At 38.3% G+C, this 20,915-nt stretch overlaps 1 protein-coding gene across 1 annotated transcript; it reads right to left on the reverse strand.

Annotated features, from left to right (window-relative positions):
* Positions 1 to 31: 31 nt before the first annotated feature.
* Positions 32 to 20,020, reverse strand: LOC100244212 (protein decapping 5). Its single transcript, XM_002269508.4, has 7 exons — positions 19,703 to 20,020; positions 16,804 to 16,904; positions 3,836 to 3,907; positions 2,806 to 3,756; positions 923 to 1,120; positions 663 to 773; positions 32 to 588 (listed from the first exon to the last, which is right to left on the reverse strand). The coding sequence occupies exons 1-7, from the start codon at positions 19,830 to 19,832 to the stop codon at positions 445 to 447; spliced, it is 1,707 nt and encodes a 568-aa protein (XP_002269544.1). The 5' UTR covers positions 19,833 to 20,020; the 3' UTR covers positions 32 to 444.
* Between the last annotated feature and the right edge of the window lie 895 nt (positions 20,021 to 20,915).

The raw sequence follows: 20,915 nt of genomic DNA on the forward strand, positions 1-20,915 counted from the left end.
TGAGGAGAGTTGCACATCACAAACACGAATATTAGCTACCATAATGTTTATTTAGGTAAATCTAATATCACTACTATAAATCCATCACAACAAGAGTACTTGACACTGCTAGATGTAAGTTCTCCTTGGGGGAAAAGGGTTTTAAAATTAATCCCAATGGTTTGTTCCTGGAAAACGATTGATTAAAACAGTAAATGACAAAGGCCAGCTCATATAATAAAAAAAAACATGAACCTGCCATAACTTCCTATTTCCATGTTTCTACTCCACAAAATGAAAGCCCCAAGATAAGATATTCCAAATCACTTAATTTGAGGATTTGTGGTTCATTCTTCAAAAATCTAACAGTAGAGTTGACAGAGAAGGAATCAAAACTGGAGGGAAGATATCTGATGGACACTCGCAACCATGTACCTTCCGGAAAATTTTGAAATCCAAATGGCATCACATGGGCATGTCCCAACCACCCCCTCTCCCACCATAGGCAAATCCTCTTCCCCGGTTATATGAGCCACGGTAGTTCTCACCACGCCCAGCTCTGTAGCCACCATAACCTAGATGAGGTCTCTGCTGAAAATTGCCAAAAGTCTGAAGAAAAAAATAAGAAAGAAATCAATCCACCATTCTTTTGCATGTAAGAATGATATAAAGAATCAACAAACCTCAGTATCCATCTTCATTCGCGCAGAGAACCTGTTCTGTCCATTCCTAGTCCCGCGGGCATGAGAATTACAAGAAATTGTGTCAAAGAACTCATCCTTATTATAAGCAGGCTGCATAGAAAACAAAGGGTTATATTAAGTTAGTAGAACTACTGGCACAAGATCAGGACATGTTTTTGCACAATGTAACAGCCTGAATGATTGTGATATTGTGTGGTTATATTGTCTCACTAGAAAATATAGAAACATTTGGGACCTACTTTAGCATCCGATTTGGGTACTTGTCCATAACCCTCTCTGTCACCCAAGCCTTGACCAAGTGCATTGTCCTCCATCCCTTCCTTTTCATCCCTTTGCTTTGCCTTTCCAAGATAACCCCAAACTTCATCCTTTTTAAACCTTTCATTCATCGCTATAAAATCGAATTCTTCAGTGAACTGCACAGCAGACTTCTGAGACTGCAAAAATTCACCAGAGCAACAATTTGAAACTTCATTCAGATTTATACAGTGATTAAAATCACACCAAGCAACCTGAAACTCTGTGGATGTGTTCTTCATTTTACTTTACAATTGTAAGGAAACAAAAGTTGATAATAAAATTGAAATATATGTAAAGAATAATGAAATAATTCAGAAGCAATGAGTTAGAAAATGCACAGAAATATGAATCAAAACCCAAGCACATCGTCGAGCAATGACAATCCTATTTATCAGACCAAGAAAATGACTGTATCTGCACTCATATGGATATCAATTTCCGATAGCATGCCAAGGAGAATCATAATAACTGTATGCATCTACAATGACTTGGAAGAGTTGCATGTTGCCAAAGCATTTTTTAAAAAGAACCCATCTTAATCCCAACATTTATGCTCCTGTTCAATCTATTACATCCAAGAACTTATCATCATACTTCCAATTTCAGAATTCAGCAGGCTATAAAATGTTCACTCAAAAAGTCTACTTAAAGCTCATTTATATTTTCTTAAGCACCCATCCACGTTTTACAAGGCTATTAAGGCTTACACCTCGAGGCTCGCTCAAGACTAGGTTCTACAAATTAGCCTTGAGGTTATAGCCTGTCGAGGCTTATAGCTTTGAGGCTATAGCCTCAAGGCTGTTGAGGCCAAAGGAACAAAAATCAAAAAAACCATCATACCTTATTGAGTGGGAATAAAATGCGAAGAGATTTCATGCCTTGTAATAGCATTTGTCAGATATATAACTGTTCTTAGAAACCTTGCAGACTAACTTATGCACCCTCCTTGTTACAACCACATTTTGAATACTAACCAAAAATAAAATAATCATTTCCAACTCCTAGTCATGAAACCTTTTGACAAATTTAGGATTCCAATGATCACTAACACCTTAGGAGGTGGCTTCTATCACCTATCTTAGCATGTTAAAGTGGTCCCTCTTTCATTCATCTCATGAGGTGGAGCATACTTGTTGTACTTTGTGGCTAAAAGTGTGCTTCCTGATTTTCTACATCTGATTGTTACTGCCTTGAGGTTTGGGTTATATCTTCTGGCTATCTTTCTTTTAAATTTATCTAGCTGTATTTTTCTTCCTTTTTCTCTTTCACTAAGGACCTCTCATATTTCAGCATATTTTAACTTATTATAATTAAAATTTCTGTTTCGTATCAAAAGAAAGAAGTGGCTCAACAGATTTAAGGTATTGTTAAACCGAACAAGTAAACTTGCATGTGTTATATTTTCCTTTATGTTTACAAGGTTATATTTTCCTTTAGGCTAGTGTTTTGGCATCACTTCTTCCAACAATATTTTTTGCTTAAATATAATAGGTAAGATTGCCATTATTTAAATTGCTCAAGCTAAATCCTCTCTTAATTAAATAACATCACTTTTTCAGGGGAAACAAAAAAATCAAAGAAAAGAACCTTTTCTTATCCGCTAATTAAGCATCCTAATGAAATAAGATCCAAGCAAGATGGCTATTTCATATACATTTAAAAAGCACCAATGTAATGAAATAACAGCTTCTGAACTTTCATAGGAGACTGATTCTCAAGATTGGCATTATACATAGATGTAAAACAGATTGTAGAGTAAACTCAAAATGTAAAATTTTTGCAGAAAACAAAAACAAGCAAACAAAAAATAAGGTTATCTGACCTGTTGAGCAGAGGCTGGCAATGGCAACAATGGTGCTTGAAGTGCTGGAGTAGACATTGTGCTCAAAGTATTAGGAGATGTTGATGTTGGAGCAACCTTATCCCTCTGATCAGGGTATACTTTCTGTGAGGAAGAAAGCATGGATGACATGGGCTGTGCTAATTGATCAGGAGTTAATAAAGTTGGTGGTGGAGTCAGAAGGAGGCCAGAGGTGGAACCCCCTATTGTGGATGCAGAATGATGCAGGGGATGGATAGGAGGCACCGATACCAGATCAGAAACTATTTTACCAGTAATTGGAGCTTCAGTGGTGTTAACGTCTTGATAAGATGAAGGAAATGAAGACATGTTTATTATATTCGAATTTACAGGTGCAGAGTAGGATGGCAGAGTTGCCTTCGCAGACAAGAAGGACATTGTATCAGAAGAAGTAGAAAACTGTTCCTGAGTAAGAGAAGATGAAAATTTTGAAAGCGCAGAATTCAACGGGATAAGTGAAGGCACAGAATTAGATGGTATAAGTGAGGGTGCAGAATCAGATGCTATAAGTGAAGGTGCAGGAGCAATGCATTCCAATGTATTTGTCAAGCTCACAGATGGAGATGCCTGAATTTCAGGAGCCTGCAACTCATTCGGCAATGCTGAGGGAAATGACGTTGTGGATGTTGCCTGAGGAGAAGGCTGCTGTGGAGCATGAGAGGTACTGATTGATGTTTCATTATATCCTTGCCAATACATTGACATGGCGTGAGATGGCACACCAGCAATTTGAGTGGTTTGCGGTTGGCCCAATGGACCCACCGGCATGCCAGATTGATATGAAGGTAATGCACCAGGATAGGCTCTATGGACCAAAGCAGGGGCATCCTGGTAACCACTTGATTCTGTCAAAGCTCCACCACCAACTGAAGCTGATGCCAGAGAACTTGAAAGCCCGCCAGAGCAATGTGACTACAGAGAAAAAGAATATAAGTTGTGTTCCCCCAAACCATCACAATTTGTTTCCTTTTACATTTCAAAATGTCAATACCTGAATGATAGCAGGATCATCATGAATCTGATCTTCTTTTTGAGCAGGTGGTGTTGACTTAACTTGCAAATCCTGAAACACAGATTCATAAATATAAATATAAGGCATAGGTTAGTGAACCAAACCTGCCCAGTTGTAGTTAGCATCAAGATTGCAACATCCAAGTCATATAAACTGTTAACACGCATACTTAAAAAGAATGAGAAAGCATTCCCAGAAAAGATGATTTGGAACTCAAAAGCATCCTCTAAGGTTCGCTTTCTTGTTTGGGAATGGAGGAAATTCTGACTATTAATCATCTTATGAGGATGGGGTAGAGTCTAGCATATAGGTGTTGCCTTTGAAATGAAGAAAATGAATCCGCTGATCACATGCCCAACCACTAAAAATGGACTTACAGATTATGGTATTTGGTGTACTACTTGTTTGGTATTTTATGAGTTCTGGCTCATTTAGTCAGAGATGTTCTCCTAAGTTGGTGCAGTGAATTAATGGGAACCAGCCACAAGGCTATGTGGAGATTGATTCCTTTGTCTCTTTTGAATCCCTTCAAAAGAGCCTAATGGGAGAATCATTGAAGGTGAGGAGTAGTCAAGCCCCATGATGAAGGACACACTCCATAAGGCTTTGTTTTTTTGCTTGGGAGAGGATTTAAATCCTTGTTCATTTTTATTGGACTTTGTTCATAATAGGAATTGGTTGGCAATATAGTGTTGTTTTTTTGCTTTCTAAGTGCATGGCTTGTATACATCATATGTACAAGGGAGCCCTCTTTTTGTTAGGCACTTTAAATCCATAATTTTTATTTGCCCATCAAAAAAGTCCATTCAAAGCTTTTTAAGAAGTATACTTAAAACATATATGATATAGAAAGTGCAAGAGAGAGAGAGACCGAGAGAGAGAGGAACTCCATTCAAAGCTTTTTAAGAAGTATACTTAAAACATATATGATATAGAAAGTGGAAAAGAGAGACAGAAAGAGGAACTTAAGTGAAAGTGATGCTACTGAATCACACAAACTCCCACATATAAACTAGTTGCATACAACGCTAAAGTGTGTTTTAAAGGACAAAGATAGATATCACACTTCCACCATTCTAATATTTCATAATGTAGAGAACGGAGAAGAGTGCATTAAGACTGTTGAATATAATGAATTTATAATGTACAATCTTTCTTTTTTTTTAATATAGGTCAGATGTATGGTAGTTAGGACTCCTAACCTTGTATATATATATTTTCTCAATTGTAAGTAGACACTACATGAATGATAGATAATCAAGGTTTTCTTCTCTCTCTTAACATGGTATCAGAGCCAAGGGAGAAAACCTAATTCTTTCCAGTTTCCCCATGTCATCAATTCCGGGAAACCTTCCTGTGACCGTGTTTCATTCCGGTCACCTTCCCCAGACCCCAAAGCTTTTCGGTCGGTCGAATCGTCGTCAGAAAACATTCACCGCCGGCGACTTTTCCGGCGACGTCTTTTTCCGACACCACAAGGAGCGCCTGGAAGAGATCTCCAATTTTTCCCAAAGCACCGAAGCCAAAAAACCATCCACGAGCCGGCCACGCGCGTTTTTCCGGCTGACGACTACATCTCACGCGCTGGCACGTGAGGGCGCGTGAGCCACTTTCAGGCGACGCGCTTCCTCCTCCAGCCTCGCCTGACGCCGACTAGCCACCCTTCATACCTGTTTCTGCCATCCGAGCCCTGCACGTGCCTCTTTTGGGGTTCTTTTGCCTCCGCCGGCCCTCTAAACAGTTTTTCCGACGTCCTCCGGCTATTTTTTCTCAACCCCAATCCCTGCACGTGCCTTGGGAAGTGTTCTTCTACCTTTTCGGTGGTGTCACGGTTGTTTTTCTTTTCTATTTGGTCTCTCACACGAGCGGTTCTTCAGTTTTTCCTTCTTCAGCCACATCTGAAGCCGTATTAGGGCTCTCTTCGATCCAAATATACTTCATTCTCCAGATAAGTGGATATGGCTACTAAAACTTCCATTTTTTCCTCTATCATATCTGGATCTCCTATGATTACTTCGAAGAAATTGGTTGGTAGTGAAAATTATCTTTCTTGGTCTGCCTTTGTTGAACTTTGGTTTATGGGACAAGGATATGAGGATCACTTGGTTACACAGGAGGCAGATATCCCTGAGGTTGAGCACGTACAGTGAAGAAAGATAGATGCCCAGTTATGTAGTGTATTATGGCAATCAGTTGATCCCAAGATCCTTCTTCATCTTTGGGCCTACAAAACTTGTTTTAAATTTTGGACTCAGGCCAAAGGATTATACACGAATGATATCCAGCGTCTTTATAAGGTGGCTTCTGCTATTGTCCATATCAGCCAACAGGACTTGGATCTATCTACTTATATTGGCCAGATTGCCTCTCTTAAAGAGGAGTTCTTGACTGTGATGCCTCTTACTCCTGATGTTGGGGCTCAACAAACACAGCTTGATAAGTTCTTCAAGGTCCTTACTCTTATTGGCCTCCGTTCGGATCTTGAGCCTATCCGCGATCAAATTCTTGATAGTTCATCAGTTCCGTCCTTGGATGACGTGTTTGCTCGCCTCCTTCGCATCTCGTCCACTCAGACTTTGCCATCTGATAGCATTTCAGATTCTTCTGTGTTAGTTTCTCACACTACCTCTCGAGGAGGACGCAGTGGTAACCGAGGTAGAGGCCAATGTCCTCATTGCACCTATTGCAATAAACTTGGCCACACTCGCGATCATTGCTATCAGTTACATGGACGGCCTCCTCGCACTGCCCATGTGGCCCAGTCCTCTGATTCTCAGCTGCCTCAGCCTCCGAGCTCCTCCGCATCTCAGGCATCTCAGGCTTCTGTTGCCTCTGTTGCCCATCCTGGTAATGCTTCTGCCTGCCTTACCCACACATCTTCTCTTGGACCCTGGATTCTAGATTCTGGAGCTTCTGATCACATATCTGGTAATAAGGATCTTTTCTCCTCTATTACTACTACCTCTGCTTTACCTACTGTTACCTTAGCTAATGGTTCTCAAACTGTAGCTAAAGGTATTGGTTTGGCCCTTCCTCTGCCTTCTCTACCTCTCACTTCTGTCCTTTATACTCCTGAATGTCCTTTTAATCCTATTTCCATCAGCAAAATTACTCGTACTCTTAATTGCTCTATTACCTTTTCTAATAAATTTGTGACCTTGCAAGATCGGAGTACGGGGAAGACGATTGGCATAGGACGTGACTCTCAAGGCCTCTATCACCTCACCTCGGATTCATCTCCTGCAGTTTGCATTTCCACTGATGCTCCTCTCCTCATTCACAGTCGTTTGGGCCACCCTAGTCTCTCCAAGTTCCAAAAGATGGTCCCTCATTTTTCCACTTTGTCATCGCTTTCGTGTGAGTCATGTCAGCTTGGGAAACATACTCGTGTCTCGTTCCCAAAGCGTTTGAATAATCGGGCAAAGTCTCCTTTTGAGCTTGTCCACACTGATGTTTGGGGTCCTTGTCGGACTGCGTCTACTTTAGGATTTCAGTATTTTGTCACTTTCATTGATGACTATTCTCGATGTACTTGGTTATTTTTAATGAAAAATCGAGCTGAGTTATTCTCTATTTTCCAAAAATTTTATGTTGAAATCCAGACTCAGTTCAATATTTCTATTCGTGTGTTACGCAGTGATAATGTCAGGAAATATTTTTCAGCCCCATTTACTTTATTTATGTCTCATCATGGGATTCTTCATCAGTCTTCTTGTGCTCATACTCAACAAAATGGGGTAGCTGAACGCAAGAATCAACATCTTGTTGAGACAGCTCGTACTATCCTCCTCCATAGTAATGTTCCTTTTCATTTTTGGGGGGACGCTATTCTTACCGCTTGTTATTTGATTAATCGTATGTCCTCCTCTGGGTCATCAATCCCCAAGTTCAGTCAGCAGGTTCTAAAAAGCCCAAACCACCCCCTCCTAAATTCCATTCTCCTTTGAAAACCATGTACCATTTATTTTTATTTTGGCCAAGCAATTCCTCCTTCTATGAGCACTAGCCATATAATGGAAGAAACTAGTGTTTCTATCACCCTCCTTCAACCACACTTCTCTTAAATTTTTGTCTCTAGGAAATTTCCTCCAAAAAGACCCTTTTTTTGAAATCCTCCCTTGCCTCCTTTCTAGCCTTCACCTCCTCCACCGTTAAGGCTCTCAACTTCTCCTTCTCATCCCAAAAAGCCACTTGGTGCAAAGCCAAACTCTTTTTAACCTCAACTTTGCCAAACACTTCTTTGTTCTATATTTTCAAATTGGCCTTTAAAGCTTTTAATATAGTTTAATAAAGATTTGGATGTTCAAAGAAAAGGTAAAAAAATCTTTGCATGTTACTACAACAAAAAAAGTCACAACGCATAATTATGGTTTTGCAATTATCTTACTGTCACAACAATGTTATTTATTTATGATATTTTTATTCATTTCTCTCTAAACATACTTTTTTTTTTTTTGATAGATATTTCTCTCTAAACATACTTGTTATTACATTTCTTGAAACCTCCACATGAATTTTCATGGTGAGAACCATTATGCAATAATTGAAAGTATTCATGATTGACAATAAAACCTCTTGCAAGTTGCAACATAATAATTGACCATAGTCCACTTAGGGAAGGAAAGGGATCTGGAAATTTGCAATCTCTAAGTCTTAAACAAGGTTTCGATTGGTAAGTGAAATTGGAGGTTTGCTACTGAAATGGAATCCTTACGGAAACAAATCATAATAGGGAAGTTTATATAGGAGGAAGGAGGGTGGTGTTCTAAGGGGTGAGAGAGGGATATGAAGTTGGGGTGTGGAAAGCCATCAAAAATGAATGGGAGGGTATAAAAGGTAGGTCTTGCTTTTCAATTGGGAATAGGAGAAGGGTTAAAATTCTGGAGAGACTTATGGTGCGAGGATTTAACCTTGGAAGCAGCCTTCCTAAACTTAATTCTCTTTTGCTTCTAACAAAAATGAAGGGGTAGCAGAGGCATAGGAGCAGGTTAGGGAAGGGGTTGGTTGGAGCCCCCATGTTTTAAGGGGGTTTAATGATTAAGAGCTTGATTAAGAGGAGACTTTTTTATTTTTTTTAGGGGGAAATTACAATTATTGTCCATTAAAAGGGAAGTGGAAGACAATTGCAATAAAATGAGGCCAGGAGTAGCAATTTCTCAGTTAGATCCCATTATTTATCCTTCTCTAACGTAGATAGAAAGCCTTTCTTGGCAAGTGTAATGTGGAGCACATGGGCACCAATGAAGCTTAGTTTCTTTGCTTAGGAAGCGTTTTAGTATAGAATTCTAACTCTTGACCAGCTCAAAAGGAAGGGACACGTGGGAGAAGATCCTCACTTTGGATAGGCTCCAAAAACGGGGGTGGCACCTCCCTAGTCATTGCTTTTTGTGTGGCTATGAAGAAGAAAATGTAAATCATATTCTTTTACACTGTATAGTGGTCAGGGTCCTCTAGGAGATCGTCCTTGCCTTGTTTGGGGCTCAGTGGGTGTTCCCAAAGACAGTCAAAGAGGTGTTATTTAGTTGGAGGGGCCCTTTTGTGGGGAAAAAGAGGAAAAAGATTTGGAACTCCATCCCATTGTGTATTTTTTGGACGGTATGAAAGGAAAGAAATAGATTAGCTTTTAGGGAGGGCTCTTTAGCTATACAAAAACTCAAAAAAAAAAAATTATATATAATTTGTGGAGTTGGGTTATATGGGAGAGGAGTCATCTTCGCTTTTAGGCTTTTTGGAGTGGCTAGCGGCTCCTTAAGGGCTAGTGAGGTTGATTGTTCATGTGTTTTTTGTTTTTAGGCTGCTATGTATACTACTTGTATGCTTTGTGGCTTTTCGCCCTTTAATATATTTTGTGCTCATTTATCAAAAAAAAATAAAAGGAAGGGGTTGGCTTTGCCAAATAGGTGCAATCTGTGCAAAGGTGAGGAGGAAACAACAAATCACTTGCTTCTACAATGTTCCAAAGCAAGTATGTTGTGCCAACTAATTTTTTCTCTTTGGTGTGGTTTGGATTATGGACTCTTCAATTAGATGGAACCTTTTGAGTTAGCATGACTCTTTTGTGGGGAACAAACAAAAAAAGGCTTGGAGGGCTACTCCCTTTGTGCTTATTTTGAACTCTAGAAGGAAAGGAACATGAGGTCTTTTAATACATTGAGCAACTTGACCATGCAATCAAATCGGATTTTACATATATTTTTGTGAATTAGGTTGGGGTGTACATAGAGGATCACTAGATTAAATAAGCTTAAAGTAAGGAGAGGAGTTGTTTTAATTGTCCTTCTAGCCTACACTGGACGTGTATTGTATACTTTGTGTATACTATGTTGCACCTCCTCTTAGGTGTTTTTAATATATTTTATCATCTGCCTATAAAAAAACATAAAAATAAAGATGCAAGATATCCTTTAACCTATCCTATTGTATTTCATATTGAGAAAAAAAATGCCTATAAAAAACCTTAAATTACAACAAACACAAGCATGTTTTTGAATCCTCGTCACAAAGTATGGCAGAGGAAGCCATGAGGTATGATTCTGGTCTAAGGATAGAGAGGGAAAGGGGTTATGGGTCTTCTCATCTCATCTTGTATTCTTTTGATCGGACTCCGATGGGGGAGCCTTTCAATCACTCTGGGGTGCTAAAGGAAAGTAATGAAGTTGGTCCCGGAATGGATGACAAGGGATGCTAGGACTTGGTAGAATTCAATAAGGACCCCAATTTGGCTAGGGGGGTGGAGTGGAATTCAGAGAGGACAGAACTTCAAGAAGCCAGAAATGAGAAAGAGGATAGATGGGAAGAAAGCAGCTTGGCCAAGTTCAGTCATTTTTTGGGCTTTTCGACAGAAGGGTTGGAAAAGGAAATTTTGAACTTCTTGATCAAAATAAGAAAGAGACAGGAGAGAATTCATAGTAAAGAATTGATGGAGAAGTCAAAATTTGAAAGGGAATTGAAGAGACTGGAGTGCTCTGTTAATTATGAGAAAGGGTGTAAGCAAAAAAGTCTTTCACAGGGCAAAGGGGATCAGCTTGCAGTAGATTAATGAAGCTAAAGCTGTTAAGTTGGAATGTGAGGGGGGCAAATGACAGGTCCAAGAGGAAAATTATTAAGACCTTTATAAGGAATCAAAAAGTTGACTTACTGTGTATTCAGGAGACAAAAATTCAGCCAATGTCGGAGGGGGTGGTGAGAAGTTTAGGCTCGGGAAGATTCTTAGATTGGAGGGCTTTGGATGCGGATGGGGCGGCAGGAGGACTGTTGATATGCTGGGATAAAAGATCGTTGGAAGTTGTGGATTGGGAGGAGGGACAGTACTCCCTTTCGTGTAGATTCAAGAATGTGGAAGATGGGGCTATTTGGGTGTTTACGGGAGTCTATGGCCCATTCACCAAAGAGGAAAGAGATTGCCTGTGGGAAGAGCTTGGGGCTGTTAGAGGAATCTAGGACGAGCCTTGGTGCCTAGGGGGTGACTTTAATAGTACCCTCTATCAAAGAGAAAGAAGCCGCCAAGGGAGAATAACCCCGACCATGAGGAGGTTTGCTCATACTATTGATGATTTAGGGCTGGTAGATCTCCCGTTGCAAGGGGGAGTGTTTACTTGGAGCGGGGGCCTGAATAACCAGTCCTGGGCAAGATTGGATAGGTTCTTGGTGTCTCCTAGCTGGCTAGATAAGTTCAGTGGGGTGATTCAAAGAAGGCTGCCTCGTCCTGTTTCGGATCACTTTTTTATTCTGCTAGAAGGAGGCGGGCTAAGGAGAGGTCCATCTCCCTTCAGGTTCGAAAATATGTGGTTAAAAGTTGAGGGTTTTCTAGACCTTATCCGGAGTTGGTGGAGGGAAATTGAGGTCAAGGGCACTGCTAGCTATAGATTGGCAGCAAAGATGAAGGAGCTCAAACAGAAACTGAAAGTTTGGAATAGAGAGGTCTTTGGAAATCTGGAAGGCAACAAAAGAGCAGCCCTGCAGCAAGTGGATTATTGGGACCATGTGGAAAGCGAAAGAAGATTGTCCTTGGAAGAGACAGAATTAAAAAAGGAAGCAAAGGAAAGCTATAAAAAATGGGTCCTTTTGGAAGAAAGTCATTGGAGACAACTCTCAAGGGAGGTATGGCTTAAGGAAGGGGATAAAAATACGGGATTTTTTCATCGGATGGCGAATGCCCACCGTTACAACAACTCTTTGGACAGAATTAAAATTGATGGGGTTTAGCTGGTAGAGGAACAAGACGTAAGGGAGGGGATTGCAAATGCTTATCATCAGAGGCTCTCAGAAGACTTGGGGTGGAAGGCGGATATTGAGGGGATCCAATTAGATCAAATTAGTCAACAAGAAGCAGAGAGTCTTGAGATTCCATTCTCTGAAAATGAGATTCATTCAGCCTTAATGGAGATGAGTGGGGATAAAGCCCCTGGGCCGGATGGCTTTACGATGGCGTTTTGGCAAAGTTGTTGGGATTTTGTGAAAGAGGAGATCTTGGAGATGTTTAAGGAGTTTCATGAGCAAGGCTCCTTTCTCAAAAGCCTCAATAACACCTTCCTGGTTCTGATTCCTAAGAAAGGGGGAGCAGCTGATTTGGGAGATTTTAGACCCATTAGTCTCCTGGGGGGGCTATACAAATTGATGGCTAAAGTGTTAGCTAATAGACTCAAGAGAGTGTTAAACAAAGTGGTAGCCCCAACTCAGAATGCATTTGTGATGGGAAGACAAATCCTTGATGCTTCTCTAATTGCGAATGAGGTGATAGACTCATGGCAGAAAAGAAAAGAGAAAGGGCTCATTTGCAAGTTGGATATTGAGAAAGCGTATGACAGCATCAATTGGCAGTTCTTGTTGAAGACTCTACACAAAATGGGTTTGGCTCAAAGTGGGTGGGGTGGATATAAAGTTGTATATCTTCAGCCAAGTTTTCAGTTCTTGTTAATGGGGTTCCAGCTGGTTTCTTCCCGAGTTCTAAAGGACTTCGTCAAGGGGATCCATTATCTCCTTACCTCTTCGTCTTGGGAATGGAAGTGCTAGATGCCCTAATTAGGAGGGCGGTTGCGGGGGGCTACCTTTCAGGTTGCAGTATCGAGGGTGATAGGAGACACAATCTAAAAATCTCCCATCTCTTCTTTGCTGATGATACAATAGTGTTCTGTGAGGCTAACAAAGAGCACCTAACTCATTTGAGCTGGATTCTTTTGTGGTTTGAAGCAGCTTCAAGCTTAAGGATTAACTTGGACAAAAGTGAAATTATCCCAGTTGGTGTGGTGGAGGAGATTGAGGAGATGGCAGTGGAATTAGGATGTAGGGTGGGTTCTCTTCCTTCTCATTACTTGGGCTTGCCGTTAGGGGCTCCTAATAAAGCCTCTTCAGTTTGGGATGGGGTGGAAGAGAAAGTGAGGAGGAGACTAGCGAGGTGGAAACGTCAATATATCTCAAAAGGGGGGAGAATCACTCTTATAAGAAGAGTTTTGGCTAGCATGCCAATCTACCACATGTCTTTGTTCCGAATGCCTAAGTCAGTGGCTAGGAGATTAGATAAAGTTCAAAGAGATTTCCTTTGGGGAGGGGGAAGTGCGGAAAGGAAAGCTCATCTAATCAAGTGGGAGGCGATTTGTGAGGATAAGAGCAAGGGAGGACTAGGCTTAAGGAAGCTAGTGCTCCTGAACAAAGTTTTGCTTGGTAAATGGATGTGGAGATTTGCTTATGACAAAGATGATCTTTGGAAGCAAGTGATAACAGCGAAATATGGGCAAGAAGGTCATGGTTGGAGAGCAAAGAGGGCTTATGGGGCTATCGACGTGGGGGTATGGAAGGAAATATGGAAGGAAACTGATTGGTGCTGGGATAACATGGGGTTCATAGTTGGGAAGGGAAGTAAAATCAATTTTTGGACTGATGTTTGGTGTAAGGGTACAAGGCTGTCCCAAAACTTCCCCCACCTATATGCTATGACTTCTCATAGGAATGCGACTGTGGAGGAGATGTGGGATCAGAATTTTGGTCAAGGGGGATGGAATCTAAGATTTTTGAGGGACTTTAATGATTTGGAGATGGATATGATAGGGAACTTGTTGCATGTTCTGAGGGATTACAAGCCCTCTATGGAGGAAGATTCAGTCTGTTGGAAGGGAGGAAGGAATGGCAAATTTAGGGTCAAAGAAGCCTATAGATTGGTGGTCAGACCCAATGATATTGTTTTTCCTTCTAGATGCATTTGGGTGGATTCTGTACCAACCAAGGTTGCATTCTATGCTTGGGAGGCTACATGGGGGAGGGTGCTCACTCTTGATAGACTTCAGAAAAGAGGATGGCAACTTCCTAATTGTTGTTTTCTATGTGGTCGTGAAGAAGAAACTGTAAATCATATTCTTATTCATTGTATAGTAATCAGAGTTCTGTGGGATATTGTTCTTGGGTTATTAGGTGTGCAGTGGGTCTTTCCAGAAACTGTAAAGGAGGTCTTAACTAGCTGGAGGGGCCCTTTTGTGGGAAAGAAAAGGAAAAAGATATGGAAATCCATTCCGTTGTGTATTTTTTGGACGGTTTGGAAAGAAAGAAATAGGCTAGCTTTTATGGGGGGAGTGTTAGATATCCAAAAGCTTAAGAATTCTTTTGTTTGTAGTTTGTGGAGCTGGGCTAGATTGTATATTGGTGAGGAGCGTATGTCCCTTATAGGGTTTCTGGAATGGTTGGCGTCCAACTAAGGGGTGGTGAGCCTTGTTTTTTTGGCTTTGTGAGGGGCTTGTTGCTTTGTATACACCCTGTATACTTGTAACTTTCTGTCTCTTCATTAATATATCTTGCTTTACTTATCAAAAAAAGTACCTTGTTTCAATCCATGTATGAGACATTTTATCTTAAACCAAAAGCAAGCCTCAAGGCAAGAAATAGCTCTTACTTGAAGCTCACCTTGAGAAGTCTCTCTTACTTGAATCTTGCCCATGAACCATAAGTCTAGCCCTGCGAACCCTAGGTCTCAAATGACTCACCCTAAGACACCTCAAGACATTCGGGGCATTTTACTTGAGCCTCATCATCACAAGGTGAGTCATAAGGCATTAATCTAAAGCACCCAAAAACCTTGTTTATGACATGCCACAACCAACCCAATGAATTGCAGCTAAGAACTTCAAAAAAATTAAATTCAACATCAACCATGAGTAAATGATGTATCAAACAACACTGACTGTCAATTGACCAACTAATCATTTTTCAATTCCAATCATCCACCCTACCTTCTTTGTTAACAAGTGGCATGTGCATGGCTCAAGATAAAATGTTTTTTAATTTTTTTTTTATCATTAAAAGAAAAAATGACTAGTATGAGGTGGTTGTGTGGTGATTACATATACTCTGCTGCACAATGAAAACAGTTACCACCTGACTAGATTTAATAGACATTAATTATGTTAGCTTTTGTCAACATTTTATGATATCTACCTTCCATACCCCTTCAACTGCTATTCCAATTTAACCCCAATTGGAGTTAACGCTAAGGCAGTTCTGTTTTTCTAACATAACCTTAGCTGTTGGAAGTCTTGTATGCAAACAAGGGTGAATATATCAAAAATTGACAAATTATTTGTGATTGGATTTTACAGAAATTTCAGAAAATATTGGAGGAAAATCCAGAAAAAAAAAAAGTTATTAAAAAAAAAACAATATTTGTACAAAAAAAAAAATTGTGCCATTGTAAAATAATATGCAGTAGTTGAAAACACACATGAAGAAAATTATCACGTTGATTTTACATTTTCAACAATCAATTTAATGGAATTTTAAAATAAGATAATTAAAATTTATTTATTGATTTACTAAAGCTTTATTTTTAATATTTCATTTTTTGCATGAATGTAAATTTATCAAGGTTTAGGACACAAATAAAGTATATATGGTATACATGCAAAACCATATATATGGTGATAAAATCACCACAATAGTTTGCAAAATAGGGAAAATCACTAAAATATCAGAAAAATCACATAAATTCACAAATAATGGCTGATTATCGGCCAGATGAATTCCTTCCATTATTTCATTTCCACAGAGGCCGAGAACCGATATTTTGAAAAAATTTCATCCCTGTAAGCAACTGACCATGTTTCACTCAAAAGCCAAAAACAATAAGGTCAAGCTTGGTACACTGGATACAAGGACTAACTAGGATAGCATATATCCAGAACATGATATCCCTTCAAATAGGATAGAAATGGATATCTGGTTTTTATATCACGAACAAAATTATGACTTAGATTTGGTTCGGTACAATGGTGGAACTGTGCCTTCAACAGAATATGGTAGTCAATGCCAGCAAAGGTGATATAAGGAGAGATGGCAATCAGACATCTGGGTGCATTCTGGTCAGGCAGTGTCCAGGTTAACCTGCCAATCTGCTATATATATTCAAATTTGAAGTGGCACTGAAAGTAATAAACATAATTGGACTAGCAGGTTCCATAGGCTCAACTTTGAACCCAGGCCAAATATATATAGAAGGGGGCAGGGCATCAATGAAGACCCAATTGTAAGCAGGTTGATAAACACCTTTTTTTTTCAAACTAAAAGTTACACTCAAAGTTGATTAAATATTATTGCACTAACAGGTCCAGTAGAATCCAATTTTCTGAGGGAAAAAAAAAATTGTAATTAACAAATCAATGTACACTAATTACAGCTGAGAGTTGTTGTCACAAGAAATGTATCTCATTTTGATAACCTGACAAATCATTTCTAATAAAGTTGGTGGTCAATCTAGTCCCCTAAGAGAATGGTGTTGAAAAAATAAAGAACTTAAATAACAAAAACAAGATATAAGCAACCCACAAGTCAGCAATCGTAAGCAAGATATTGGAAGAATCACCTGTAGCTTCTTTTACTTACAATAAACAGATTCGATATTTGTCCAACAAGTAACAATAGAAATGGAGAAATAGGTAAGACAAACCAAGAAGTGCATTCCTATTCACCTTAATGTCACTTCCCCGGAAAAGAATGAATTCATACACTTTATCACTTGGAGGAATTTGTGTGCCATCTTTCTTTCGTCCCTCTGTCCCATAAGACCTTACTGCAATACCATACAAAAGGCAGAACATGCGAAAAATCAATCCCGATAAAGTGAAACAGAACATCAGGAATCTTTCTGAAAAGTACCTAGACATTCTAACTCATTCATAAACTAGAAGTAACAAACATGATCAATTCTGTAGCATCTGAAGGAAAAGACTTGAATCAATCAAGAGCAAACACCAGCAAGTTATTTTACTGTTATAGCAGCATAATATACCAAAAGGTATGTGCAAAATATAGGGCAAGTACATTTGTTTATTAAAGCTGCAAGATGATATTTTACACATCCATAACTAATGAAGACAGAGTAGGATTGTAATATATTGTTCTTAGTAAATAAAGGAAGGAAAAGAAAGGAAAAACAGAGATCCTAATCAAGAAATTCAGGAATCCCAGATTGAAACTAAATTTTCCAAGCATGTACTAAGAACTAACCAAAAAAAGCCCATATGTGTAAGCTATTCCTATAACACTACTTACCAAGTAAAAGAAGAAAAAACAGATATCTTGAAGGAAATAAGTGTGAAGTTATTTCTACAATATGGAGCTCAAACATTAGACATACAGGTGACAAGGTGAAATATTAAAACCATATTTCAAAACCATTCTCTTTATTACTTCGGTGCAGGGATATGTGTGTGAGCCTTTGTGTTTACATGCGTTTTAGAAAAATGTGTCTTCCTTTTATGCAAATAAATGAGTAGTCAAAGAGTAACATTTTCCAACATCAAAAGAGAGAGGAGTATCTTTCTTTTTTTTTTTTTGATAGGTAAATTTTGTCCCCATTGGGACTTGAACCTGGAACCTCCCCATCCCTTTATCCATGAGCCAAGCCTCAAGGGTGAAAAAGGTATCTAAGACTAATCATATTCTTAAATGTTGTTACAATAAGCAACTAAAGTTATCATGGATTCCCATTATCCTAGAAATTAAATTGTATTTCCAATGATGTAAGATGTATAAAAATAACAAACATAAGCCTAAAAAAAATAAAGATAAAAATAACAAACATGTTAATAATCAATGAAGCTTTTGCTAACCTGAAACTGCATAGTATCCATGGAAAATAAATAGAGATTACAGATGACCCACAATGATGCCAATCTAAAGACATTGATGATCCATTTGGGTGAGCATGTCACGTACAAGTATGTATCTAGGTGTCTGTTCTTTCACACCTACAACTTTTAGGATACAGTAACTCAGCTAAAACTGATCTAGTAACTGGTATTTGTCGTTATATACACTAGATAATGCAAATAATGGGAAACTATTAACAACTTCTAGATTAGCATGCCTTGGAATTCACACGAAAGGACAATCCATTGACTCTAGAATTCCATCATTTGTACACAAATTAGAGGTAGTTTTAAGAACCACCTAAACTTTCTCTAATCTAGTTAAATAACATCTCGGAAATCTCCCACTCCACTGCTCTTTCAAATTTCTCCACCTTTAACCACTCCTAGAGGCACTCATATGATGACAGAGATATACAACCTTGAATCCACCTTATTCACTATTTTACAGAATCTTTCCTTACCCCAATGGTTATCAAAAGGACAAAAACAACAATTAGGACAGCAAGAGCAATGATTTAACTAGCTTCAGTTGGTGGAACCAAAGGCCCAACAAGATTCCATCATTCTACAAAATTTCTACTAAGCTTATTTAAACCATAAAAGAGGACCAAATTGTGGAAACAAACTAAATAAAATTGACTAAAATGTAAGCATCAATCTAAACAAAGCCAAACCATTTACCAAAGCTTGATCTATAAATTAACCAAAGAATTGGCTTTGCACAGAAAGAACAAGGGAAGTTCAAACTAGTCAGAAACATATGCATTTTTAAATTATATATTTAATCTTTATATTCAAGAGTTAAAATACGTGAAATGAGTTTGAAGTAACATATATAATTAATTTATTAACTTTAAATCTTTTTTTTTCCCTCCACTTTTTATTTTCTTCTACTTTTCCTCTTTATTTTTTTCCTCATATTTTCTCTCAAATTTTGTGGGAAGCAAACATACCCTAAGAGACCAGAGATTTGTCCTTAATCTTCTATTCTAGGAGAGCTTTATTTGATGTGTCACTAATGCTAGACTCCCGGGCCTCTCACAACTTCTTTGGATCCTAGGGAACTGTCTATGGAAATTGTTTAGTGCCCTAAATTCATCAAACTTTAGTTATACCCAATAATGAAGAAATTTAAATAATCACTGAGAGTGTGACTGTTTCGGAAACCCTAAGTCAATTATCTGCTTCTCTTCTTTTTGCTAAAGTCAAATATCTCCATTCTTTTTCTCCAACAAACATGTAAAACCGCTCAGAAAGCTCCATTAAACCTTAATCGTACCCAAAAAAATCCTTTCTATCCATTCTATTTCAGACCAAAAACACCAAAAGCTCCTATCCTCAAAGATCCTCGTCTTCATTATACAACTCAAATTTTCTCCTATACCTAGACGATTCCCCCTATACATATACACAATTAAAAGCGAAACAACGTACACAAATCAGTGTACCGACCTAGCAAAACAAAATTTTCTCAAAGTTCGTTACAACATCAAACAGTAACATGTTAAACCTAATAAAACGAGTTTGCATAATTATACAAAATTCATTTGGTTAATACCCGCAAAAAAAAAAATAGAAATAAAGGTACAATTCTTTACTCTGCCCTTTTCCTCCGGTTTCTCGAGAACCAAACAGATCATCACAAAACAAAAACGAGGAAAAAGAATGAAAATCAAATGCCACAAAACTACAGAGGAGAAACAAGACGGCGCACCGTTTTTCAAGCCGATGGTGGAGTCTTGGGCGTTGAGGAAATAGAGGACGCCCTCGTAGCGAATCTCGCACTTGGATATCAAAGTGATGAAGCTGCCTACGTAGGAATCGGCGGAAGGTTCAGTAGCCATTGGGAGCCAGAAAATGCAGGAAAATGAGGGAAAGCGCAGGGGGTGCCAAAAAAAAGTAATAATCGATTGTGACTTGTGAGTTTGAGGCAAAAAGCAAAAGATTAGCTCCGAAGGAAAAGAGTCGGTTCTGCTGCGGTTCCAATGCCTCCAGTTATTACGGTGATCTTTCCTCTCCCACTACTTTATTCGATGGGTCTTATCTTATTTAACCTTTGATTAAAAAGAAAAAATTTAACATATTCAACACCAATCATAGGGTGCCATTTGTACATCACGGCCCCACCTAAGTTTCCTTACTTTATACGCCATTACATCGTTTTTAAGCTCTATCTCATTGTTCTGTACTTTAACTTCATTTTTGTATTTTCATTAAATATCAATCAAAAGTTTTAGATATGTCAGTTAGTGATTTTAAAAAATAAAAATTTTAAGTACTAACAAAATTAAAACTATTTCTTATAATCTTAATAAATAGACTCTTAGCAATATTTTTAATCAAAGTGTTTTTTCTACAAATATTTTTAGGACAATCATTTATCAAATGTTTTTTCAAAAAAAAATACTATAAGTGGTTTTTCAAATTTTTAGAAGTGTTTTTAAAATTTTACCTAACACATGATTTTTTTTTCAAATCCAAAAGTGTTTTTAAAAATAATGTGATTGACATAAACTAAGTTGATACCATAGATTTTTGTTTTTTAACCACTACTTTGATTGACGGTCTTCTTTTATTAACTTTTGATTATCAAAATTAATAGATTCAACCATCAATGAAGGTGTCGTTTGTATATCTCGATCTCACCTAAGTTTCACTACTTCACTTTATATGTAGTACACGGTTTTTCAACTCAGTCTCATTGTTTTGTACTTTAATTTCATCTTTTTATAGTTATGTCTCGTATGTCTATATTCTCATTAAAGTATAAATCGGAAGTATAAAATGAGATTAATTCATTGCCATCATTTTAAAAAAAAAATTGAATTAAAATTTCTAAGATTTGTTAGAGATTGTGTTAACTTGTAATTTAGAATAACAATTTTTCTTTCAACTTAATAAGAGGTAAAACCAAGTTGAAGTCTTGA

This window comes from Vitis vinifera, chromosome 2 (assembly GCF_030704535.1).
Source record: "Vitis vinifera cultivar Pinot Noir 40024 chromosome 2, ASM3070453v1".
NCBI classification, from domain to species: Eukaryota; Viridiplantae; Streptophyta; class Magnoliopsida; order Vitales; family Vitaceae; genus Vitis; species Vitis vinifera.

Coding starts and splice junctions, on each gene's coding strand:
- LOC100244212 (XM_002269508.4), bottom strand. CDS start 19,832: ATGGCTACTGAACCTTCCGCCGATTCCTACGTAGGCAGCTTCATCACT. Junction 3,908..16,803: donor TCCGGGGAAGTGACATTAAG/GTGAATAGGAAT, acceptor TCTGTGTTTCAG/GATTTGCAAGTTAAGTCAAC. Junction 1,121..2,805: donor TGCCAGCCTCTGCTCAACAG/GTCAGATAACCT, acceptor GAATTTTTGCAG/TCTCAGAAGTCTGCTGTGCA.